This window comes from Mytilus galloprovincialis, chromosome 2 (assembly GCF_965363235.1).
Source record: "Mytilus galloprovincialis chromosome 2, xbMytGall1.hap1.1, whole genome shotgun sequence".
NCBI lineage: Eukaryota > Metazoa > Mollusca > Bivalvia > Mytilida > Mytilidae > Mytilus > Mytilus galloprovincialis.
The window spans coordinates 16,905,270-16,933,221 of record NC_134839.1 but is presented as its reverse complement, the minus strand read 5'-3'; the positions used below and the strand labels follow the sequence as shown (position 1 = coordinate 16,933,221).

Genomic DNA, 27,952 nt, shown 5'->3' with positions numbered 1-27,952 from the left:
CATGTGAAATGAAAATTATTTACAAACTGTTGGTTTAAAACACAGTAATTGTTTTATAAAACAAACTTAGATGTTATCTATATGTGGATCTATATTCACCAATGGCACCAATCGAGTGATCATTCCACACAAAACAAGTTGATAACAGTAACGTTAAATAATCTTGATTAATAAGCAAATTTACTTCAATCTACTGTATTAACAAATCAATAATAAGAAGTGCTGTGGGTGGAATTTAAAAAATCATTACACAAATCAATAACATTCATTTTGTGTTGGTTTTTATGTATAACACATATATTTTAGTATAGATTTCATATTTCAGTTTATTGATTGTATTTCTTCAAGGAAAGACGTTTCGTATGCATTTCTTCGACGAGATTCGAAATGAAAAAAGAATTCATAAGATTCCAAATTGCCACACTTATGTATACATATCATGATGATAAATTCACATTTATAAATACATGGTTGTTGAAATGGTTTAGAGAATAAAACTAGAATATTTTATAAGGATCGTACAGATTTCTAAATATTGGTACTTTTTTAAAAGAGTGGCCTTTATTGTGATAACAATGTAATTGCAATGACATTGTGTGTGTGGTCAAGGCTTACATAGTCCAATACAGTGTTGGCGCATTTTTTTAAATAAAATTATGTTGACGATGATTGAAATTACATCACACTTAATGAATGGCTATTATTTATTTTGAATTTATTGAACCATAAAATTAATTTTTGACTCTTTACATTGAATAATCCTCGAAGCGGATTATGTTAAATGTGAAGAGTCAAAAATTAATTTTATGGGTCAATACATTCAAAATAAATTATTGCCATTCATTATAAATAAATTTCTATCAAAAATAAGGCTCAAAGAACTTTTTATATTATTTATATTAACAATAACAACGTACACACATGTTGGCGTATGAATACACAACGTCAGAGTGGGCGTGTCGCCATAGAAATTGACAACATTGAAAATAAAACTAATAATTTTAACCAATCAGAAAACAGTAAATACATCAAAATTTATTTATTCATCAATGTTTATCCAGTCACAGAATTAATCAACGCAGAAATCTACTAAACACGCTGGGGAATCATGTATACTTTGGGTGTATTAGCTATTCGATACAATCATCTTGACGGCGCACGTTTTACTGTCAAAGAGCAATTTTGAATTAGTTAAATAAATCGCTTTTTTGTAGAGAAAGGTAGATGGAGCGTATGGTCGCACTGGTCGCAATGGTCGGCATCTTGTGGATCAGGAACAAGAACTCGATACAGAGAATGCATAGGACACAGCGTTTCCAGATTTTGCGTTGGCAAGAGCTCTCAGAAAATTACTAGTACTTTACCTGTATGTCCATCTAATACAAATGGTGAGCTTGTAGAATTTAAACGGTATATAGCAATATGTGGTTCTTTTTGAGTCTTTCTCATATCGTTGGCTTTCTAAAGATGTACTTAGGTTTGAGATTGTTTGTCAGGAGCACGGACTCCTTGGGTTATTTGCTACGATACAGGGAAAAATACTTTGCCAAATACCACCCAGCTATCTTTTCATAAAAGGCATTACCAAAATTAAAGCAGATTTGAGATTTTTCCTTATGATCTGAGACTCAAATAATGCCAATGATAAGTCGGCCTTTTTTTTTGAAAAATGAAAAGGGGGCTCCATAACCTATCATTGTGTTTAGCTTATTTTGTTCCTTAACGCATGCATTTTTGACTAATATTATCAATTTATTGAATTTTATTTTAAATTTCACTTAATTTTTACTTGATTATTGGTATCATTACCGTAATTATGAGAGAGATTATAACTTCAAATTACTATAAAAAAAAACATTTCGAAGCAAAGCAAGGCAAAAAAGTTTTAAAATTGAATAAAACATGAATCTTAAGCTTATACTCATTCAATATTTCAGATGACTTAATGCGTGGTTATTGAAAAATACAGTTATCCTATTATTCTGATAAAATTCTAAAAGAAGGAATTGAGTTATTTTTTTAATATTTTTTGAACTTCTAAAAGCATGGTATTTTAGCTTTTCCCTGACAAAAATAAGTAAAGTCTGCAGTAGCGGGCCCAGTGAAATTTTGAAGAGGGGTGCAATGGCTGCCAACGAGGTAGCCTGCTCAAGTCATTCTTCAGTGATTCCCTAAATAATCAACAAAACAAGAAAAGTGGTGGCGGACGCTTTGATTTTAATTATGATGTAAAGAACTGGACTAACACATTTGCTATAAAATAACATTTAGATATAACTCAAATTTGATTTTGTTTTTTTATTTAAACTGGAAATAAACAAAAAATTAATTCCTCGCTAAAATATTTTATGATTTACATTCATATTCATAATCAGGAAACATTTTGTACCATTTCATATATACTGTTGTATTCTTAAATGTCTAAAACACAATCAATTTCATTTTCCAAATTATAAGAAAGTCCTTACATCATTAAAACCAATCCATAAGTGGAATAACTAAAAAGGAATATTCTAAGTTTGTAAGAGAATAATAATCCCTTTCTTCATAATAAGTACTCGCTAACGCTCGTACTTAATCATGAAGAAAGGGATTATCATTCTCTTACATATACGTAGATATATATTCTTCCTGCCAATCAAGGACATTCAATACAATGCAAACCAGTTGTTACCTGAGAGGGCGCATCTCAAAGTTGTTTCGCAACTTAGTTTTTATTACACCTTCTGCAGGAACGAAAACAATGCCCATTTAATTCCAAAAAGAATTTATATTTAAGATATGCAAAATACATTTAAATGATATATATCTAGTGGATGCCAGACAACTTATGTGACATTTAATGAATAACGTCAACAGTCTCGATATTTTTAGCAATCGTGAAATGAAAATTTTAATAGTTGATTGTCAACAATGCCAATGAAATAGCAAGGACGTAAACAAAACTGTTTCGTGTAGTAATTGATCATTTTCATTGTTCACTTTCACAGGAGATAACAATTGTCCATCTTCATCAAGTTTAACAAGTAGATGTGTTGAGCAGTGTTCATCGGACACTGAATGCAGAGAACAAGGAAAATGTTGCTTCAACGGATGTGGTCATACATGTGAACGTACAGGTAAAGACTTAGATAATGTGTTGTACCAACTGATAATTTCCAACTTTTATCACAAAATGTTTAGAATTCGAAACAAAACAAGTATTTAGAAATAATCAATTAATCTAAAAATAACATTACCTGAAAAAAAAGTAAAGAATGCAGAGCTTCAATACACCATATGCAGTACATACAGGTATTCAAGCAAAATCTATCAATTATTTCTAGTGCGAACGTAAATCAAATTTATATTGGGTATTGGATCAAATATATTCAACTGTTGTATATTTTTAAGTGTGTTTTTTAGTTAGTTTTTGTGATCGAGTTTAGCCATTTTAATTGATGTTTTAATGTGTGGTTTGTTGTAATGATATACTAGTGTGTTAGGTTAGGGTGATGGTTGGAGACCATTTTAAACGTTCGTTTAAACCCGCTACATTTGTTTGCACCTGCCCTTAGTCAAGAGCCTGTTTTCAGTAGTTGTCAGTTGTTTATGTGATCTTATGAGTTTCTCGGTGTTTTTATTTATATATGTTGGGTACATTTTATTATTTTGTACAGGTTATTACTTGTACAAAAACTTTATACAAGTAATTACTTGACTTGATAGGACGAACAACTAATTTGGTTATTTCAAAGCGATTTGTTTTCAAAAAACACATCTTAAATAAAAGTCTGATAATTTCTCTGCTGATATTTGCAATTTTTTTTAACTCCATGACCAACTCCAGAATGTGCAGCTCTGATCCTAGGGCAAAGGTCATCTACTTGTACAATAATAATTTGTTCAATAACTGCTACACTCAAAACATTAAACTGCCTTAAGAAATATCTTTGTTAAAGAGCAGTCTTTTTGTAACTTAATTTTGCTTCCTTTACATTACAAATAGACTCTCTGTATCTTTCATGTGTAAATATTGAATTATTAGAAGATTTATTGTCATCACACAATTTAATTATTTTATCGTGAAATGTCTTTTCTATATTGTTTCCCATCTCTACACTTTAGTTTTGACCACTAAACTGAACAGTTTTGCTCATATATTTAATATATAAAATGCACTCACATATTGAGAGTTTATAACTTTAGGCTAAGTAATGAATTATTTGTAAAAAGGGAAACGATTTGTTGGGAACTTCAAATAGGCCAAGGTAAAACAAAAAGTTTGTAAAAGTTATTTTCTTTTTTCTCAGTAAAAATTGTGTTAAAAATTACATGTACAATTGTATGTGTACAAGTAATAACTTGTATGATGGCATGAAGTGAGTTCGTCCACACAAGACTTACTAGTGACGTCCAGATACAAAAGTTCGAAAGTTAAAACAAGTACATAGTTGAACTTTATATATCACGTGAATGCACATGTTAGAATAAATTAGCAAATGAATAACAACGTTTTGTACATGAATTGAAAAATCTTTAAAATGTGTTAACATTGTCCATTTCCAATCTTTCGTAAATGTGAATTGTATCAAGCATGCACATAACTCCGTACATGTATGGTCTACACGACAACATGGTACATTTGAGTTAATTAAAACAAACGTGTCACGTATATTTTTGCAATTATTTTCTTATTGTGTCAATCTCGAGCACAATTTTCCCGTTTGCAAATTGTTTTGTTTTTTGGTTTTCTGTCATTGCATACGTCCATCGTTTGTGTATCATAATGATAAATGAAATCATACGTTACTACAAAGAAAAAATAAAGCATTTGAAAGGTAAAGTATCAATCAAGCAAACAATTAATAAAAGTTTTGCGTTATGTTACATTTAAGATATATACTGCAAGGGAAGTGTAGCGGGTCTTAATTATAGAGGAACAGTCAACACCACAGAATCCGGCCTGAAATGCCAAGCCTGGTCACAAAATGCACCACATTCACATCGATATACAGTACAGCTTGCTGACCAGCACAATTATTGTAGAAATCCAGACAAATCAGCAAAACCATGGTGTTATACTACAGATCCTCACATACGATATCAATTTTGCAACATACCTGTTTGTGGTAAGGTATTTTATTTATCTTCCACACAAAGTAATCGCTTTGCTTCTCAGTTCTTACGTTCGTCCGTTTGTTCGAATAAATGATAACTAAGAGTATGCGTTGCTCTTGTGGTTTACATTTCAAAAGCCATATTTATCCTGCGGGTATCTTTTTTTTAATGTGTCCGATGAACCCGCCAGAAGTTGATCGCCTGTATCTCTGAAACTGAAGCATTTAGAGGGTCGTCAAAAGAACCGATAGCTTACACCAGAGACAATACAAAATTGAAAATATGTTTTTAAAAGGGGTAATGTATAATACACGTATTATAAGCAAGAAAGTAACTAGGTACATGTATCAGTTGTGCGCTGAAACGTGTATATACACACTCATATGGTTATTTCATCTTTACGAACCAATAGCTAACACCCGAGAAAAGAAAAAAAGAAAAATATATTTTTTAAAGAGGCAACGTATAACACACGTATTATTATTGAAATAAGGGACAAATAAGTAATTGGGTAACAGAAGCGCGCTGAAACGACTATATACGCGCTAATAGCGTTTGTCACTTCTTCAAACTAAGCACAACGTATTAAAAACGGAATAAGAAACAAATAAGTATCGAATAGAAAGTTAGAGGGGATGACTTTAGCACATAAGCGGATACATACGTAATAAGGATAATTTCACTTCAAAAAATTCAGAACTATTACCAGAGACAAGAAAAAAAACATTAAAATGGAGAAACATATTACAAATTAAGAAAGAAACGAATAAGGAATAAGTCGAACAGGTTACGACTGAGGAATAAGAAATACGTAGTGAATATTTTACGAATAGGAAACGAATAAGAAATAATGAATAAGTAGTGAATAGGTAACGAGTAAGGAATAAGTATAAGGAATCGGTAGCGAATAAAGAATAAGAAACAAGTAGAAAACGAATAAGGAATAACGAATAAGTCACGAATAGGTAACGCATCAGGAATAATGAATGAGAAACGAATAAGGTATCAAGTATAAGTGAACAACTTGACTACCATAGCATTGAGAACAAATATGACATGGGATAGAGATGGGAATATATTAAATATTCTTATATGACGTGTTTCTTTCGCTTTGTAAACAACACCGTGTGGAAATTCTCGATATATCTATACTTGGTGCAGACTAAGAAATATACATAATAATGGATGTTACAATATACCTCCCACGTAAATCCACATGTATTTGAACCTATTTGCAAACGCATTGCCGATTTTATTGTATTAGAAATTGTAATAAAACAAAAGACAAGAGAACTTTTATTCTTATTTGGATGCATTAAGCCTCGGTCACACCTTACCGGATAGCTCGAACGGACGCCTGACGTATAACTTTTTCAATCCTTCCGTGTCCATTAGACGTCCATCCATATCCGTTGCATGTCCGTTAAGCGTACGTTTTATCCGTTGACGTCCGATCTGTCCGGTGGAAAATTTTGAGCATGTTCAAAACTTTGAGCGGACGTCCAACGGATAAAGTATCCGTTGAACGTCCGTTACCATCGCACTTCTACCGGATGTTTAACGGATAGAACGGATGTTGAACGGATGAGAAACGGACTTCTACCGGACGTATAACGAATAAAACGGATGATGAACGCATCTGAAACGGATAAATGCCAATTGAAAATTTCGCGTCAGAAATGCCAATTATTGGTATGTCAGATTTCTTAATTCTTATTATTCATAATCGATCTTATACTATAGGCACGTCTTCACAATCAAGCAGTTCTTATTCAGGCCAGACACTGCCCTTTTGCGGAATTTTGAAGAACAAACCAAAACCAGTTACACAGAAACATTTTGAATATTTATGCGATTTACATGTATTATTATTGTCGCCTTTGACTTTTCCGTACATCTTGTTCATCCGTTTCATCCGGTACGTTTCCGTTAGGTGTCCGTTTTATGCGATACTCGTCCGTTGGGTGTACGTGCGACATCCGTGCGACATCCGTTCGACATCCGTTATGCATCCGTTACACGTCCGTTTTATTCGGTCAGTACATCAACGGACTCTCAACGGATAACAATTTTGTCAACGGACAACTTTTTTTTTCATCCGTTAGTCGTCCGTTCGTGCTATCCGGTAAGGTGTGACCGAGGCTTTATGAAAAGAATTAATATACTGCAACTAGTTGTGTTTATTTCCTAAATATAGTAACACAGCTATATTTTGTGCAATGTCAATTTCATCATAAAACACTTTCTCCACAAACCTGGGTTCATTAAGGGATGAAAATAAGCTTGATATTTATGTTTCGATTTTAAATGCTATCAACAATATACTAATAATTTAAGTTGCAGTATAAAACAATAAAAAAAAATTGTAAACATCGAAGTCCGGTAAGGTGTGACCGAGGCTTTATAAAAAGAATTAATATACTGCAACTAGTTGTGTTTATTTTCTAAATATAGTAACACAGCTATATTTTGTGCAATGTCAGTTTCATCATAAAACACTTTCTCCACAAACCTGGGTTCATTAAGGGATGAAAATAAGCTTGATATTTATGTTTCGATTTTAAATGCTATCAACAATATACTAATAATTTAAGTTGCAGTATAAAACAATAAAAAAAAATTGTAAACATCGAAGTTCGTTGCAGTATAAAATAATAAAAAAAAATTGTAACCATCGAAGTTCGTATAATATTGTATTAAAATGGAATTATGGAGGTAGGTTTTATTTTATTTTATTTTCTATTGCATTATTCGCATATTAACTTTAAGCGAGTCACCATGACAGCTCCTTCGTTAAGAAATGTCAATTTTGATTTTTACGGTAGCTTACCAGAAAACATGTAAATTGAAAATCGCAAATTTTGGGTTTGAGAATTGAACATATTTTTTCTAGCGGTTAATCAATCAATGCAGGCTAAAGATTTCTGAGAATATTTCAGCTTTATCTAACAAGGAGTAAAAAAAGAACAGCTCTACATTCACGGCATACCCATCCTCGCATCAGTATTTGAATGAACTTATTTGTCCTTTTAGAATCGAAATAATTCATGGAAGCCATAGAGTTGTTGTAAATTTTCACAATCTATGGCTTCCATGAATTATTTCTTAACTAAACTCGTTCAAAGGGTATCTATACGTCTCAATCTTCAAAATCGCGTATATCTGAATATACTACAATCGCTAACATTTTTTACAATAAAAACCGTGGTTACCCTTTTATCGATAAGTGTCAGAAAAAAATTACTTACATGCCCTGTCTTTCCACTAACAAAACGGTAAGGTCAACATTCAATGGTCGCACATTTTCATTATATGTGAAATGATATAAATTGAAAAAATAACAATATTTTTTTACTCACATGAAACAAACTGGGATGCGGTATACAGTACGTTGGTGAAACTAGACGATATTTAGCTAAAAGCACGCACGAACATCTTTATCTTTTTAAAGACCCTATAAATGCGAAAATATCATTTATCAGCACCTTAAGAAGCACAAGCATCCTATAAAATATTTAACAGTTAAAAAATTAGAATAAGTAAATAAGCAGCCTTGTGAATCTCGATTAAAGTTTGTACGATCACAGAAAGTAAATGAATTAAATTGGATTAGAAATTACAAACAGTTTATCGTCTCGGACTTGATGACACTATCATGGGAGTTGGAAACATGCCAAGAACCGATTCTGTTCACATTTTGGACATAGTTTTTATTCTCTTGAACTTAGAATAAATTGCAATCAAAGAAAATTTCAAACCAACAATACATATATTTTGTATACTAAAATCATGTTTCGTGTACAAAATGTATGGCCTAGGATTCACGATGAGTTTATGTAAATATTAGTTCCCGATACTTTTCAATACAATTATAACCCGTTTCTTTTCTTTGAAAGCACAACATGTTATCAAAATAAGGCAACTTCATCTAAGGCTTTTCGCTTTCAATTTAACTTAATAATCCCAGTTATAATTTGTTTTCCTGTTTTTATGAGCATATCGAGAATTTTGACATTATATTATTCAATATGTAATACTTGATCATGTATAGTCGATTTGCGTATATATTCTGATTCCCCTGAAAAGGTACATGGGCTTCAAAATACCTTTTTCTTTTTTTTTCTTTTTTGTAATTTTAACACTTCAATGAATATTTCATTGAAAGTATTGCAAAATGTCAGTTGTAGTATATGCAGAAATTGAGGAGTAAAAAAAAATTATAACATCCTTTCCAACATGTCTTATTTTTATTAAATACTAACTGTAGCAGTATTTTTAAATCAATAAATCTCAATAGCTATGATGATGTGAAACTCTTAGTATATAGGAGTTTAGTTTATCTATGGTTGGGGTCTTAATGCCAAGTTTAAATGTTAAAATATCTTTCCCAACATGGTTTAGTCATACACAATTGAGGAAGGTCCAACTTCTAATGTAGGATGGTCAAAATTACATAGCTACGTTTGTGTCTTGTGTATTATTTTTTTGTCTTTTTAATCTTTGGCAGTGTCAGTTTATTTTACATCAATGAGTGTGAATGTCACTCTGCAATCTTTCGCCCCTCTTTTATATATGAAAATAACTTTTTTCAAAAAATGTATTCATACCTAATGCTTATTTAATTACTATATAAGTTATACAGTTTGAATAGATATCATAATTTGAAAATCTGAGGTTTATAGTGGGTTATATTTTCAATGGAGGGTGCTTATTATGTTTAAAAAAAAGTCAATAAAATATCATTTCCAATTTGTATTATTTAAACAAAAAAGTCTGAATCTTTCTTATTAAATATAGAAGCTTTAATAATGTAATAATTAAGACAATTTAAAAATTTGAGATATATAATGGATTTTTAGTGAGATAGTGACACTACCATGACTCATTCCAATAGCATTTTTTCCTTTATACACTGATTAGAGCGTTATACTTATATGATATAGTATAAAACGCTATGATGTACAATCGGATTTCTTAAAGGGCTTCAATTTTAATAAAAGAAAAAAGTAACAAACATAATTATTTCCAAACATGTTTCATTCATACCAAGTACTTACAGTTGCACATTACTAATTTGAAAGTAAAAAACATCAAGAAATAATCAAACCTAGATGTATATTGCTGCAAACCACACCCCTTTCTCTATAGAGTGATGCATCTTGTTATATTTCATTTTAGATATAGATTGCAAGAGAAGTGAAGCGGGTCTTAATTACAGAGGAACAGTCAATATCACAGAATCCGGCCTGAAATGCCAAGCCTGGTCACAAAATGCACCACATTCCCATCGATATACAGTACAGCTTGCTGACCAGCACAATTATTGTAGAAATCCAGACAAATCAGCAAAACCATGGTGTTATACTACAGATCCTAATATACGATATCAATTCTGCAACATACCTGTTTGTGGTAAGGTATTTTATTTAAATCTCTCGGGGACAAAACAAATATTACTCGTCCTTCCGTCCTTCGGTTCGTGCGTTTGTGCTTACCTATCCCTTGTTCTATTTGAAATCCAATTATACAAAAGGAAGATATTTCATAAAATGTCTCATTCATACCAAGTACTTACTTTCAGGATTTAAAATATAAGGTCGATAAGTGGAGGAGTGAAGTATTGGTAAAAACAAATGTTTAAACATCTTTACTAACATAACGTATTCATACCTAATACTTATTGAAGCATAACTGATATACAAGATATATATTTCACTAATTCTTCGTCAATTTGTCCCCTTAATATTAATTGTTAATAAACGTGTGGTTCATTTAATATCAGTTCTTTATTGATTAAAATCTAATTATGACGTCGAATATTCTTGCTTCCCTCTGAATTTCCTATAGTGACGGCATGAAAAAAGTGACCATGACATATTATGAGAATTAATAGAAAAAGATATTCCACCACCAAATCTCGTGTAATACGATATGTATTAACTCTAGAAAATTAAATTTTAAATCTTTAAAATGCTTGGCGAGCTTCGCGTTTTAAACTAAAATATTTAACTGTCTCCAGTTGATAAATATCGTACCACACTCGATGCAGTGGTAGAACCTATATATATCTTATCAGCATAATTATCTTGATATAAAAACTCAACATAATTTGAATTGCTATCACGATTTGAGGCCTAATGAGGGCTTTACAATTCCAATAAAAAAATATAATAAAATGGCAAGCAAAGTTTTCCCCATATCTTTTCAAAGAAAATGTGAAGTTTTGCCATCACTTGGCGTCCGTCGTCGTTCGTTCGGTGTTAACCATTTCGAACATGTTTTTCCCTGAAACTGCTGAACCAATTCCAAACTTTACTAAAATTGTCCGTTTATAAATTTTGAAATAATTAAGGAAATTTAGGTTTCAACTCCCTCAGGCAAAGTTGGTTTTAGATGAATTTGGCTATTTATTTTAGGTATTTTTTACATATAGTTCTTCAACGGTTTCGATACTTATACATCTTTGAATTTCAAATGTTTGGCTTTGTATTTCCTGAATGAAGTTAAAAAGAGAAGAGCGCCTAATACGCAACAAATTATAAAACGTATTGTTTTCAATTTTTCCAACCTAAAATAAACTAAATGCTCTGTATGGTATCTAAAATAAACATAAGGGTAAAATGCAGTGTTTTATCCCCACCTATAGCTAGGGGTATTATGTTTTTGGGTCTAAGCGTCTGTTTGTCTTTCCATTAGTCCGTCTGTCTGCCCCGCCTTGGGTGAATATTTTGGTCGAGGTAGTTTTTGATGAAGAAGAAGTCCAAACAATTGTAAAGCCAAATTAAATTTCACCGTCGATACAATAAACACAATTTTGTTGGCTTATGTCTCGAAAACTGAAGCAATTTTAAAAAGCAAATCTGACAATGGGATCAATTTGTTCAAAAGGTCAATTTGCATAAGCCCAATTTTCAGATGAATCTAATAGCGTATTTATTAGCGTATTGGACTACAAACACAAAGGTTTTTGGTTCGATCCCCGCTCTGGAGAGAACATTTCAATGACTGAATTTTCGGTTCTCCCTTTACAACATTTTCGAGTATGGTCTTCAGAAACGATGATATTCCTTCGGTAGGGGACGGTTAATGGCTGACCCGTGTTAAGAGCAAATCATATCTTTTGAATGAAAGAGACACCCTGTAGATTTCGAAAAAAGCAGACTAATGCCGCTACAAGGCAACACTCGCACCGGCAAAGTGGAAAAGGATTATTATAAGTTGCAATAACTTGTTTCCCAATCCACTATGAATAAATATGTTTAAACTTATAATGACCCATTGTTGGGTTGTTGTCACTTAGTTGGTAATTTAATGGAAATTTTGCAGTTTTTGGTTATTATCTTGAGTATTTTCATTGGTAATAAAACTGTAAATAGCTTAAAGGTTCAGCAAAGGAAGATCTACAAATAAATTAAAAGACCGAAATTGTCAATTGACATCTTAAGGAGTTATTGCCCTTTAAAGAAAATTTCACACAATTTGTGTATTATGTTTTCTACCTTTAAAAAAAACTTCTACTCTTAAACTACAGAATCAAACCAAACTTAACTGTCATGCAAAATATTTTTTGTGTTTTATTGTCTATTTACTCAGAAAACATGGCCGCCACATAGAGTAAGGGTAAAATTCAATTTTTTACTTATATATAAAAGAAAAGCATTGAGTGTAAATTAAACAAGAGGTTATTGTATTCATTAGGTGAAGGTGCACCTTGCCTGTAATTATAAGCCAAAAAGGATATCTAGTTTTCGGGATAATGTACTTGATTTGATGATTTTAAGGCCATTTTGCAATTTTCAATTTTTATCTTGAATATAATTGATGGTGAAGATAAACTGTAAACAGCACAAATGTTCAGCAAAGTAAGACCAACAAATAAGTTAAATATGACCAACATTTTTTTAATTTACTGCTTGTGGAGTTATTTTCCTTTAAAAGCAATTTTCCGCAATTTGTTCATCTAGTTTGCTTACTTTTAAAAATCAGCTGAATCAATTTTAAACTTGGGTTAAAATGCAACAATGCTGCAACTGGACAACGTTCAAATTAAAACTACTTTACTTCATATCATGCCTGAGTCTTTTGTTTTTTATGGTAATTGTTCTTAATCATTGTTGAATATGCGGTGAAGTATAGTTGCATACATCTATGTCATTTAATAAGGTGGATAGTTCCCATTGGAAAGCACATTCAATCTACTTATTTTATATCAGTCTAAAGAAAAAAGATTTCTGCCAAAATAAGAGCATGATAATTCGTTATAAGAAAACAAAGTGAAAAGACTGGGTATGATAATTATTGTTCCATTATGAATCTTCTAGGAAATCAGTAGCAATTTGAATCGTTTAATAATACTTTTTAAACTAATTCCTTAATAACAGAAAAATGTGCTAGAACAGCTTTTTATCAGAAAATTAAAATAAGCAATGAAAATCGAATAATGTTTTGAAAATTGCTGAGAAAAAAGTTATAAAATAAGAATATTAAAACAGCATTCGTTTTATCAAATTTCAAATATAACTTATATAAGTGATATATCTGTAATGATGACAAAACGAAATGGGAGAAATTATGAGGTCCCAATCTCAAATTTAATGGAGAATAAAATCAAGTTACCCAATTATGATTAAGTGAGTAATTCAACTTTATAACTATTTTCTTCTCTGAACTCATCGTACGTCCTATATTCAAGAGTAGTCAAACACTTGTCTTAAATGCTTATACATGCATGTCAATCTTGAATAGTAAATATCAATTAAGTAAATGCATCACTAAACGAAAAATCATGATCTGATTTTAAAGGTTTTACTCTAATTCTCAACTTAAAAATATTTTGATAAAGCGATATGGGAATCATGTGAAAAAAATATTTGATTATTTTTAAATTTCATTAAAATAAATATTTCGATTAGAACAAAAACATTTTCAAGGTAAATAAAAATCAAGAGAGTGGTTCATGCCATAGAGCATAGAGTGGTTCGTGCCATTGATTATTCCACGTTCAACTCAAATCGAAATGAACAAAACAATTACGAAAAAAAAAGATCAGAGAAAACGTTAATTAAACAACCCAACGACAAAAAATGAGTGTATAACTATAATCAAGCTTTAAATAATCCTTCGTCTACCAAAGCTGCACATATATATAACACACATAATCAAATAATTATTCTATATTTCACCAAATTCTTCAGAACAAACATTCATTGAAATATGACATAAATCAACAACCGACAAAAACAGGGTGAAGTGTCGCTAAAATTAATTGTTATTTATCTTATCTATTATTTAATTTTCAAGGAAAACAACCTGCAAAATGTAGAACACCGACAGGTTTACCTTTTGGGTATATGAGACCTTGTTTCAGAGATCAAGATTGTTTTGGAATACAAAAATGTTGTTATAATGGACGTGGTAAATCATGTAGCGTACCGGGTAAGACTTATGATAGTGCAGGAGTGAAAACGTATTTGTATTGTTTTCCAGCTTAAAAATGATAATGTTATGCTACTTATCCTGATTTATGTTTTAGATGTACATGTTAGGGTATCTGCAAGTATGAAGTGTGTGTTTAATATTTAAGAAACAAGAATTTTGCTATTGATAAGTATTATATTGTGACACAAAATATATCATATTATTTTCACAATTTCAGTTTCTTTAGATTAACAGATTCTATGATATCAAGTTTTATCATATACTTAGACTAAATAACATGTGATTTTTACTGTATGATAATAGCATAAAATTAACGTAAATTCCATATTTTTTCGAATTGGTGCTTAGCGGGCTGATATGAAAAGTTTATCACATGCTTCGATTGTTATCACATGCCTTTCCGTATATAACGTTATCGCATGGCATTCCGGTGATACTCGGCATATCATGGGAAATACACCTAAATGCTACGTTTTCAGTGAAAAACATTACAAAGTAGTGTACAAAACAATTATTTGGATACTGAAAAGTATATTGTGTAAAATAATAATAATAAAAAAAAAAAAAAACAAACAAATTATTAAATAAATGCGTTTTTTTTTTAAAGTTTCAAGCATAATTTAGAAAGTTAATTTGAAAAAGTTGACTTTTCCAAACAGTGTTCATTATGTATATTGTTGATTTTTTTTTTATTTTTGTTGTCGATTCGTCCATATTGAAATGTTTTTCTTCTCTGTTGAGGCATATTAAAAGATTTCATATCTAATGTGCTAAATTTGGGGTCCGACGTCCGTGAACTTTTCACTCTTTGAATTTCTATTTGGGAACACGTAACAGGATCAATATATGAATTTGTTGTTTTTTTCTCCATTGTTAAAGCATATGATAAAAAGATCATAACATGTACTTTTTCATATCGCATGCATTATCAGCCCTCGGTCAACATCAGCCCTCGAGCCATGCGGCTCTTGGGCTGATATTGAACCTTGGGCTGATAATACATGCGATATGAAAAATGCCATGTAATAATCTGATAATGTAACTATTAATTTTATCATTCTAGTGACCAGTGTGAATTATAAAGGTTTGAAATATTATAACTATTCATTCTATCATTGTTTCCTAGTCATTTTTTTATGTTAAATGTTTTATTTTGTAGATTATTGAAAGCTGCACTTAGATTTCAGAAGCATTATAGAATAGACACTTTGCTGTAATTCAAAGTAATATGTATGACAAAAAAAGAACCTGTGATTCATTGAATTATTATTAATAAATTATCAATAAAATATCATCTTTAGCTATGATTTAAAGTACATATCACGGGTTATAATCTTCAAACCATGATGATTGTTGAATTGAACAAAATATACATTTAGAATTAAAATATATCAGATATATGTGAACTTCTGGTTGTTATCGTGAACCCTCCAAAGTTCATTCGATTGCTAAAAAAGTAAAGTTATAAAAAAAACTGCACTCCGAGGAAATTTCCTAATCAAATGGGAAAATCAAAAGTTCAAGCACATCAAACGATTGGATGGCAATCGCCATATTCCTGACTTGGAACAGGCATTTTCTCATGTAGAAAGTTTTGGAATGAACCTGGTTTTATAGCTAACTTAATTTCTCTTTGGATGATAGTCACGTCAAATTTTATTATATTAACAACGATTAACCTATTTCTGGCGCAAATTGATACTTAGATGAAAAAGGGAAAATATAAAATTGAGAATGGAAATGGGGAATGTGTCAAAGAGACAACAACCCGCCCAAATAAAAACCAACAGCAGAGGGTCACCAACAGGTCTTCAATGTAGCGAGAAATACCCGCACCCGGAGGCGTCTTTCAGCTGGCCCCTAAACAAATATATACTAGTCCAGTGATAATGAACACCATACTAATTTCCAAATTGTACACAAGAAACTAAAATTAAAATAATACAAGACTAACAAAGGCCAGAGGCTCCTGACTTAGGAGGCGCAAAAATGCGGTGGGGTTAAACATGTTTGTGAGATATCAACCCTCCCCCTATACCTCTAACCAATGTAGTAAAGTAAACGCATAACAATACGCACATTAAAATTCAGTTCAAGAGAAATCCGAGTCTGATGTCAGAAGATGTAACCAAAGAAAATAAACAAAATGACAATGATACATAAATAACAACAGACTACTAGCAGTTAACTGACATGCCAGCTCCAGACTTCAACTAAACTGACCGAAAGATTATGATTTCATCATATGAACATCAGGCACAATCCTTCCCGTTAGGGGTTTAGTATCATACCATCATAACATATATGAGAAGAACATAACCCGTGTCATGCCAATAACTGTTTTTAGAATAAATGTGTTTAGTTCCGATGCAAAGACCTTATCAGTGACTCAATATTAACGCCAAAATATGCAATCTTTAATGACTTGACAACAGTATCGTAATTATATCCCTTCTTAATAAGTCTATTCAAAGGTTTTGTAAGTTTCTGAGGTGAATACTGACACCTTTGTGCTTTATAAAGAATATTACCATAAAAAATTGGATGTGAAATACCTGAACGTATTAGAAGTCTGCATGTTGAGCTATATTTACGAATGATGCCTTTATACCGATGATAAAATTTAGTAAATGTTTTGACTAGTTTGTGATATCGAAAACCCTGGTGTAATAATTTTTCAGTAATACATAAATTTCTCTCGTTAAAATCTAAAACATTGTTACATACACGAGCGAATCGTACAAGTTGAGATATATAAACACCGTAAGATGGTGACAAGGGAACGTCACCATCTAAAAACGGATAATTAACGATAGGAAATGAAAAATCATCCCTTTTATCATAAATTTTAGTATTCAGCTTTCCATTAGTGATATAGATATCAAGATCGAGAAAAGGGCAGTGGTCATTGTTAGTATTAGCTTTATTTAAAGTAAGTTCAACAGGATAAATTTCATTAATATACATACTGAAGTCGTCATTATTGAGAGCCAAAATATCATCCAAATATCTAAAAGTATTATTAAATTTGTTTATCAGATGTTGTTTCGATGGGTCTTTGCTTATTTTTGTCATAAATTGTAACTCATAACAATACAAAAACAGGTCCGCAATAAGTGGTGCACAGTTAGTCCCCATTGGAATTCCGATAATCTGACGATATACGGAATCCCCAAAGCGAACAAAAATGTTATCTAGTAAATATTCAAGGGCATATATAGTATCAAAGCATGTCCAATTAACATAGTTTTTTTGTTAATTGCTACTAAAAAATGACCTAAAAGAGTTTGAACATATATATTCACATTCTGATTTTTTGAATGCCCATTTAATTAAGTGTGTGAATTTTTTCTTAATGAGAATGTGAGGCAATGTGGTATACAGGGTAGAAAAATCAAAACTTTGAACAGATTCAAAATCACCAATATAAGCATGCAATTTATCAAGTACTTCCAACGAGTTCTTGACACTCCAAAAGTAATGTATTCCACTATTTTCGAAGGCCTTATTTGAACAATTTATTATCAGGTTTTTAATTGTACCAAGTGTGCTGGTAAGAATAATAGACAATTTAGTAGTTGAACAATGGCTTGAAGACGAAATAAATCTATATTTGTAAGGGGTTTTGTGTAGCTTCGGAAGCCAATACATAGTTGGGACTTTCATTGTATTTGGCTCTGCTTGTAAAGCGGTGCCTAAAAGTTTATGTTTGTTACAGATTTCGTTTTCTGAAAATGGAGTCAGTTGGAATGTTGGTGAATTGGTGATTTCCTTTTTCAGAAATATATCTAGTTTTATCTCACAAACCGAGGTATATGAAGACGGATTTATAAAGTTTTAGTACGGTTTACAAACAAACACACTTATCTACTGTTTGAAATTTTGTCTGCAGGAGCAACAAATATTTTGACGTGAAGAGATAATAGATATTTCACAGCTTCTTTGTCTCGGAAAACGGAATTTATAAATTCGACGTTTTTATAAGAGACCTGTTTGTTTTGATCTACCCAGACAAAGTGTACAGTTCAACTTCTTTCCATTTAACCCATGCTCTGGTGATGTAAAGCTCAATAAAAGAAATGAATTTTCGAAATTCCTTCGAAATTGGATTTGAAGATAAATGTCATGTCCATTTTTGTCATACACGTGATAATGTTTAATTTCAGTTTCAAGATTGATTGTTAATCTTAATTGTACTTTCCTAAAAAAAAATTGCTGATGGAAAGGGACATGTAGACATCTGTTGTTGGGGTTTGGCATTTTGGGGGAAAATTAAATGGTGAAGTTGAATGACATAGCCTTTACTTATTAGGTGATTTGACTTATTCAGCAATAAATGTTAGGAAGGCGTTCGTGTTCGTGTTCAATTTAAATTGTCTATGTTTTCGGGACAGACTCTGGTGGTTTTTGTTTTTGTCGTCTTTTCTCCAAGACTTGTATAGGTTGTACTGCATGCTGTTATATATACCTTAAGTATCTTTTAACTTTTTTTCAAAAATATTAAATATGTGTTATATTTTCAATTGCATACTTATACTTTTGAATAAATATTCGAACATGTTTACCTTGAGTTTCCAGACTTTGAAACAAGTAAATCCCAAAAACATAAATGATTTAGATCATACTAAAATTAAGTGGAATTCTGTACACGCTAAACAATTTCAGCAGTTGTTATCAAATCGCTTGGGTGAAATTGTCTGTAGAATGAATCAATCGTGTGGTTAATGTTCCGAAACCACAGACGTTTGATGTGTTTGAGTTTTTGATTTTGCTCTTTGATAAGGGACTTTCCTTTTTGAATATTCCTCTTAGGTATTTTTGTGATTTTACGTCTTATGTCCAATTCGAAGTATACGTCTAGAAATGAGGCAAAAGGAAGCCGTGTACGTTGTTACTTGATGCAACAGCGGCTTATCAATGTTCACATTTTGTAAGTCATTTAAGAATAAACTCATGTGTTTACGCCTGACGTAGGTTTCATAAGACTCTTCTGTGACGACAAATTAAATTAAACGTGACGATCTCGTTTTTTTCTAATTATTATCAAACTATTTCTAAGAATAATACAGTCTAGGCTAATGGTAAATGTTGAAAAAAAAATATGGTCACGTTGGTTTTTCTTCAGACCGACAGTAAAACACTTGAAAATTCGGCGTTCGTTTGGTTATGCGGAATATATAAGTTCACAGCCATGTCCGGTCAGAATTGGAAGTTAAATCCGATTCCCCGTGTGGGTGGCATTCCTCGTTATCTACACAAATGTAAGAGGTCCGTAGATAGTCTGTTGAAGTTAAATATCAATTCCTATCCTAAATAACTTCTTTTTCCAATGGCAGGGTAAATAACCTTGACCTTGTGGCTTTATACAATTTTGCAATAATATCACAAGTGTTCTAAAATTATGCATTGAAGAAAAATGGAAGTCGTATCGGAAAACAAACAATACCGTCTTTACGTAAAGATTTCTATTTTTGTTGAGAGTCATTTGTTTAATCCACCACACATACGAGATTGGAAACATGAAACCAATTTGAAAAAAAAACATTAGGGTGAACTAAGGTTGCGTTAGTAATTGAAAGTAAAAATACGTTGATATAACATATCAAATAAACATCTAGCGAAAGGTATAAACGATATTTACACATCTATCCAATCGAACTAGAGATAAAGGATACTACAGATACAGTTAAGTCGGCTTCATATCTTGACTTACATCTAGAAATTGACAATGAGGGTCGGTTGAAAACAAAACTTTACGACAAAAGAGATGATTTCAGCTTTCCTATTGTGAACTTTCCATTTCTAAGTAGCAACATTCCAGCAGCACCTGCATACGGGGTATATATCTCCCAATTGATACGATATTCCCGTGCTTGCATTTCCTATCATGATTTTCTTGATAGAGGTTTGCTGCTCACAAGGAAGCTATTAAACCAAGAGTTCCAAATGGTAAAGTTGAAATCATCCCTTCGTAAATTTTACGGACGCCATCACGAGTTGGTTGACCGTTATGGAATAACCGTTTCACAAATGATATCGGATATGTTCCTTACGTCGTAACTACAATCCCCTTCCCTTTCATGAATATGACCTACCGAATTAGACTATTTACCGGATTTGTAATCACTTAAGCAACACGACGGGTGCCACATGTGGAGCAGGATCTGCTTACCCTTCCGGAGCACCTGAGATCACCCCTAGTTTTTGGTGGGGTTCGTGTTGTTTATTCTTTAGTTTTCTATGTTGTGTCGTGTGTACTATTGTTTTTCTGTTTGTCTTTTTTATTTTTGGCCATGGCGTTGTCAGTTTGTTTTAGATTTATGGGTTTGACTGTCCCTTTGGTATCTTTCGTCCCTCTTTTACATAAATGTTAATTGTCTATAGAAAATCAATCAAATAGTATCTTATTATTTATTTATAAACTGATTAAAACATCTTCGAATTATTTTAACTGCAAAAATAAAGCACCTGTGCGTCAAACACTATCTGACAATGTAGGGTGCCAAATATAGAAAACTATTGTCTTGTTCGTTTTTTTTTTTTGTTTTTTTTTTTTTTTGTTTTTTTTTGTTTTTTTTTTTGTTTTTTTGGGGGGGTGGTTTTGGGGGGTTGTACATTGTGTTTTATTTTTCTTTTAAATCTCTTTATTTTGATTGACAGAGAAATGATGCTATCAGGGGCTAATCCAAAATCATAAGTCCAAAAGACAAACAGAAAACATTACCCTGAACAAACGAAACAATAACGAAAAGACACACAAAGTTCTAACAAATCATATAAACAAGATTGGAAGACATGAAATCAATTCAAAAATAAAATGTTAGGGTGAACTAAGGTTGAGTTAGTAATTGAAAGTAAAAATATGTTGATAGTATTTCGACATGAATATCAGATGTCATTAATTTTCACAGTTGTTATTTTTTGTTGAAGAAAAAAGTTCCACATACCGCAGAATCTTATTTTTTAATGTTTATAACAACAAACAGTAGACGAAGATGGATGCCGCAGTGATTGAAAAAAACTAACTCACATGCCCTTTAAAACCAGGTTATTCAAAATCATTTTACATAATAAATGATATTTGATGAACTTTGTTTATTATATATTAGCAAAACATGTTTATTTTTACATCATCCTTATTGAGTTCTCATGTTTCTTGCTTTCTTAGCGGGATCCATCCATCTTTGTACATGCACAGTCGTGTCCTTTTAGGTCAATTTGGGTGACCCAAGGACAACACACACATACATAAGCCAGGGGAGAATGAATGTGGATGTTATTACAGTCGGTAAAAACCTGTGCACCATTGACTATACCAACTCTGAAAAACAATAATATGCAATTTCGCATGAGTGTTCATTGTATGCAATGTACATTGGAAACATCAAGCATGTAAATACATTTGTTGGAATAGCTGTAATGTATTTCATACGTGTCATCGTCAATCGTTTATTTAGATATCACAAAGTAAATTTTACGTCCAGGTAAAAGAACAACTGATTCGTTCATAAACCTTTTTTCATTTTTATTATATTGTAGTTACAAGGATTTTCAATTGATTGAAGAATTGAATGCTTCTTTTTGTAACTTCATACGGCTTGTAAGAGCGTTGCCCATGCACACATTTTGAGAATGGAGCGCTTCCGCGATTCTTACAAAATGTACTTCGGTATACGCTTTTACACCAAAAGAAGCATTCAATTGAATCTGGAACTCTTTATATCAGATGTTAATCAGGAATGCATGCTGTTTAAGTGTTTACGACCACTAGAATAACATCTTGGTAATCACAACAAGAACAAACGTAATATCGAATTTATATATAACTACATCCCTAGAATTTGCAAAAACGTCTTGATAATTGTATAATTTTTTTATAAAAGGGCGTCGGATCATTAAAAGAAATGTTATTGTACACATTAATATGTATAAACAGTGTGCACCACAACCACAATTTAGAGAGGGGAAATAAATAAAAACGACTATAAAGGTTTTGGATAGCAGTTCGATATTGAATCGAGTATTATCTATAAATGCCGATAAAAAATCTTGAATGTAATACAAACCAAAAACCGAACAACGCTTGTATAATTATAAAATATGGACTCCCAAAGTTTACGCAAATTTACGGCAGATTTTTTGCGCAAAAATTGGTTTCGGCGTTAAGTATGTTCGTTAACCCTTCTATGTTACTTCAACACCGGTCTAAACCTCAAAGTGTTTTCACATTTGTTTTTTTTTTTCAAACAACAATCTGTTATAAACTGGTTTTATACTACTTGAGAATGTTTACATTTCTTGCTTTTGACGGTTTGTCAGATACTTAAAAATGTTTTCAGTAATATATGTTAAATTAATTTGATTTGATAATTATTCTTACTTCGAGCATATCTTCAGATAATTGCATGATGCTCCCGAGTCAACCCCATACTTTCTCTTTGGTGCTTGTCCTTTACAATCATTGCCCAGGGTTCCAAAAGATCTTTTAACACGAGTTCCTTCTATAAAAATGTTTCAGCTCTTTTAATAATAGAAACATACATATAAATATACATCAATGATACTAATAAAACGAACCGATTGACTTTTCTTTAAACAAAGCATGGCTCCTCGTGAAAGTGGTATATCAATTTAGCTGAAATAGACTGTATGTGTATTTGTTTCTGTTGATCCTACCATGCATGCAAATTCTTCGTTTTAGCACATGCATATTATATTCACTTCTGAATGTCGAATTCTCTTTCAACATTAGAACATTCTATATTGTTCCAAATATTCATACTAGATCATCGGATACAACGAAGTATCAACGTGTGTGTGACTTTGTTAACAATAAGCGTTTCAGCTTTCGATGTTTGTTGTTAGAGTTCAGTAGTTGTGTTAAACTTGTTCGCATTCGCCGTCAGTGTTTAATTGATGATTACTAGTATAATTGCACCAAATTTTGCCTTCGTTCTTATGTAAAAAGTCTGTTTTGGTCACGTACCGTCAGTTCCATTTATGACCGAAGATGCACGATATCGATTAATATGAGAGGAAGAGGAAAGCGAAAAGCACGCATTTTTATTTTATATCAAGTGCGCTTTTAATTATATGCCTTTAAATACAAGGTTTTATACAGTAAAAAGTAAATCACAAAAATACTGAACTCCGATGAAATTTCAAAACGGAAAGTCCCTATTTATTTTATCCATGGTTTCCAACGAAAAAATGAAGAACATATTGTTATATAAAGTATCAGGTATCAAGTATTACATGTTTGTGTTGCCATCCAACTGTCATATATCTTGCAGCTCTTTTTATGTATATCAAGTCTAACTCGTATTATATGGTAGGACTAATGAACCAATTTGAATGGCATGACCAACACCACGGATGTCACTTGATGAGCAAATACTGTTTATCCTCCCGCACCACCTAGGTTCAATACCGAATTTGTTTTTTTGGAATCTTGTTGGGTTTTTTTCAACGTTTTTCTTTTTGATAATGGTGGACTTATGCTTCTGCATTCTTCCGCTCATCGACTTATTCTCTCCCCTCTTTTTTTCTATTTTTTTGTTCATACGATGGTCATTTGAATAATGAGATTATTTTATACAATGATTTATTCAAAAAAAGAAATTGATAAATCTAAATCAAAGTAAACTACGACATCAGTTATTGTAACGATTTTATTGTCAATATTATCCTGCTTATTTTAAGATTGAATGAATAAACCATTATATATATTAAATATTCTCATTATTCAAATGACCATCTAAAGCGTCTGTCATAATCCAGCTTGCGGGGATAACTTTCTAGTATATTATTTAGCAAAGCGATATCGCTACCACATATTTGTAATCATATATAGTATATAAAAACTAATAAACAAACTGATAATCCAAAGGTAAGTTATGTTGAACACTATATGATAATTTTAGTTGAAAAAATTCATTGGACCTTTTTTTAAATATTACCTGAAGATTTGACGATTTTAAGAACCTCGGAGCCTTGTGGAATCTTTGTTTCCTGGTACAGTGGAAAACCAAATCCTTCAAAGAACTGCTTTAAACTTTCTCCAAGTGTTACTGTATCAATAATTTCACCAGAGAGATAATACAGTTCTTCGATGACTGTAGAGTTTGTGCTTGTTATACTGTTTACTCCTTTGTTCTATTGTAACAAAAATTAAACTCATATTTATAAGTTGAAATAACATTATCTAAATGAAGTAAAACCGAGTCAGTCATTTGAATTCTCAAGTAACTTAAATCCAATTGACATTCGTTTGTAGAAGAAGAATATGGTCCGCCCATAACCATTGTGAATTTCACAACTATATGTTAATCAATTTTATTGCATAACTAATGTGTTAATGCAGAATAAATCGAAACTGCATTACTTTCATAATTGAAATGTCTCGATCAGAGGTATAAATAATGCTTAAGGAGGAATTTTGAGTGGTAAACAAATTTTTTTAACATAAAAGCATATTATATGGTATACATGATGAAAATAAAATTAAACTAGAGTCTCGAAGGAACCTGTGTCGATCACCTGACATTTTAGTTTACAGTTGATGCATGAAATAATTAACCTATTGTCATATTTGCTTGCTCCAAGTGTTTTGGTTTAAAAGTTATAAGCCAAAAAACTCCATGTCACCCCTATGTTCTATTTTTTATCCATGGCGCCTATCTTAATTGGTTGCCAGGCGTGCTTATCGGACATATTTTTTAAACAATATACACTAATGATGATGTTGGTCAAGATGAGTTAAATTTGGACCAGTAGTTTTATATATAGTATGAAATATTACAAAAAAATGAAGTTATGACTTTAAAGGGCAACAACTCCTTAATGGGTTTTTTGACAATTTTGATAATTTAACTGATTTGTAGATCTTTATTTGATGAACACTATTGCTTTTTACAGTTTATCTCAATTCATAATGATATTCAAGATAATAACCAACAAATTTTAATTTTTTTACAAACTGTCCAATTCAGGGGCAGCAACCAAACAACGGGTTGTCTGAGTCATCTGCAAATTTCAGGGCAGATAGATGATAATCATTTTACTCCATATTAGATTTGCTCTGAAGGCTTTAGTGTCAGAGATGTGAGCCTAAAAACGCCATCACCCTTATGTTCTATTTTTAACCATGTAGGCCATGTTGGTTAGAATGTGGGGTCATTGGACACAATTTTCAAATTACATACCGAGTGATGATTGTGACCAAGTTTGGTTAAATTTGGCAGAGTAATTTTAGAGAAGAAGATTTTTGTAAAAGTTTACGGACGACGGACGCCAAGTGAAAAATAAACCACAATATATCAGTGTCATTACTCATTTTGTACGAACAACAGAAATTTTTTATCATTACACACAATATTTTAATGATATCTATTACGAAAAAGGGTTATCAAAGACTTGTGTATCAATCCAGGAAAAGGAATAAAACAGGATAGTCCATACATACCCAGCTACGAATGAACGCCTCTGTCAGTTGACCAGCATCTACGGCAACCTGTCTATCAATGTTTCGTAGTCTACATTCGCGGAGAGATGGAAGGCATATAATTTGCTTACCCTGATAAAGAAAACACAGTACATTACTCTTACTAATCTTGACATGTTATTTTGAAAAGAAAGATTTTTTTTACATTAGTATGTCAAAAGCTTTAGTGATTTGATAACTAGATTGACGACTTTACCTTTCAAGCAAGCTTTAAGTCCTTTTATTTAAATGTATAAATATAGTTAAAAAAATATAATAGTATTCCTATGTTGAAATCTTAACTCGACAGACTTACGATAAAATAAATAGCCTTAAAATTTTGTATTCCAATATTTTACCAAAATATGTTCAGATCATCGATTAAATTTTCTTTAACAATTTAAAAGCATGTCATGGTTTGACAGATGTAAGAAACTATATTCGTGGCGTCTAGGAATTGGTTTATACATTGATACGCGTAATGGTGATCATTACGACAAACAATAAAACAATACTAAACAAACAATCATTTTACGAATTTCTAACGTTATCAACTTTTTGTATGAAATCACAATATGTAAATTTCTACTGAAACATTTTCAAAAAAATAAATAATATTGAAAGTTTCATTGCAGAGTATATAGTCAAGCTAGCGCTATTGTGTATACATTGTAGACAGTCGTCCTTTGCTGGAGCATTAATTTGTTTTCGTTGTTTTGCGTGTTATTTTGTCTTCTTGGCGTATTTTTGTTGTAATCGAATCTTTTTATAGATTAATTATAATCTTATTTGTAAAAAACAAACCTTTTGGAAGTCTTGCATCCTGTAAGATTCAAGAATATCATTGTGTGCCGGAACGTGAATCTTTACTACATTCTTTTCAAGATTTGTTTCAATTTTTTCCAAAAATCTTGCTTTACCTTCACTTATATGATAATCAAATTTCTAAAACAAAATATAAAATTGAAGCATTGTGATTACAAAACGGTACATGATTTATAATTTTGACCTACAGAAACTTGATCATGAATGTTAAACTAACTTTTAAAACACTGCGTATTAAATGTTTTGGCATGACAGTTTTACACATTTATATCAGAATGATTAAATGTTTGATTTTCTTTCCTTTACTAAATCACAAATCCTTTACTAAATTTATTTTTTCTTGCACAAATTTTTATCTTGCTGTACTGTTCATTTGGTTTCTTTTATACATGTAATGATGTTTTGGTAAGCAGGATCGGCTTACCCTCCTGATATCGTCCTTAGTTTTTGAGTGGGGTTCGTTTTGCTCGGTGTTCTTTGTGGTGTTTGTGTTTTATTGTTTTCTGTTCATCTTTTTGATTTTTTAGCCATGGCGCTGTCAGTTTATTTTCTACTTATGATTTTGAATGTACCTCTAGTATATTTCTCCTGTCTTTTGATACAGTATTGTGTCGTAATATTTACTTGCATATGTTTCTTTTGAAATAGAAAATAAATCTATATATATTTACATAGAGCAATAATTTATCACAATGACACCTCAAGCTTTGTCTAATTTATTATTCATATACAGACAATATATATATGTTGGAATTAAATACCAACAAGATCAAGCAATATACCAAATTCAAGTTCCTTTTCTTGTGAACGAGTTAACTCACTGTACCTTACAGTAATTTTAAGTCTGACTAATTGTTGAATATGTCTTTTGAAAAAAAGTGCATACCATTTCATAAGCTGCAACAGCAGAAAAGAATAAAACACAAAGTGGTAAACCTAACATTGTCACAAATTTATCTACAAAAGAAAAAAGGATACACATAATAAAACTATGTACAGTCAGCCTTAAGATTGAAATAGTGTGCAAAAATTAAAAACAAACTTCTCGTAAGATTTTGATAACATATGGGAGACAATGACTGAAAATAATTGCCAATCAAAGAAACT

The 27,952-nt window shown here is 31.5% G+C and overlaps 2 protein-coding genes and 1 long non-coding RNA gene across 4 annotated transcripts in view; 2 read left to right on the top strand and 1 right to left on the bottom strand.

Annotated features, from left to right (window-relative positions):
* LOC143063019 (endoprotease bli-like) overlaps positions 1-15,936 on the top strand; it is a 53,291-nt gene extending 37,355 nt beyond the window's left edge. Inside the window, exons 16-21 of one of the 2 annotated variants that reach the window (XM_076234925.1) lie at positions 1,215-1,388; positions 2,991-3,119; positions 4,878-5,111; positions 10,279-10,512; positions 14,401-14,535; positions 15,698-15,936. In XM_076234925.1, the coding sequence (XP_076091040.1) occupies positions 1,215-1,388; positions 2,991-3,119; positions 4,878-5,111; positions 10,279-10,512; positions 14,401-14,535; positions 15,698-15,705 (914 nt within the window). In that variant the 3' untranslated portion in view covers positions 15,706-15,936. The remainder of the gene's footprint in view (positions 1-1,214; positions 1,389-2,990; positions 3,120-4,877; positions 5,112-10,278; positions 10,513-14,400; positions 14,536-15,697) is intronic. The other variant, XM_076234926.1, reaches the window with a different exon arrangement.
* Positions 1-27,952, top strand: part of LOC143063020 (aspartate--tRNA ligase, cytoplasmic-like) — a 210,324-nt gene that overhangs the window by 4,566 nt on the left and 177,806 nt on the right. The window lies entirely within an intron of this gene.
* On the bottom strand, positions 21,573-26,966 carry LOC143063018 (uncharacterized). Its single transcript, XR_012974921.1, has 5 exons — positions 26,825-26,966; positions 26,003-26,113; positions 24,498-24,693; positions 22,919-23,039; positions 21,573-21,859 (listed from the first exon to the last, which is right to left on the bottom strand). It is a non-coding gene; the product is annotated as an uncharacterized LOC143063018 (long non-coding RNA).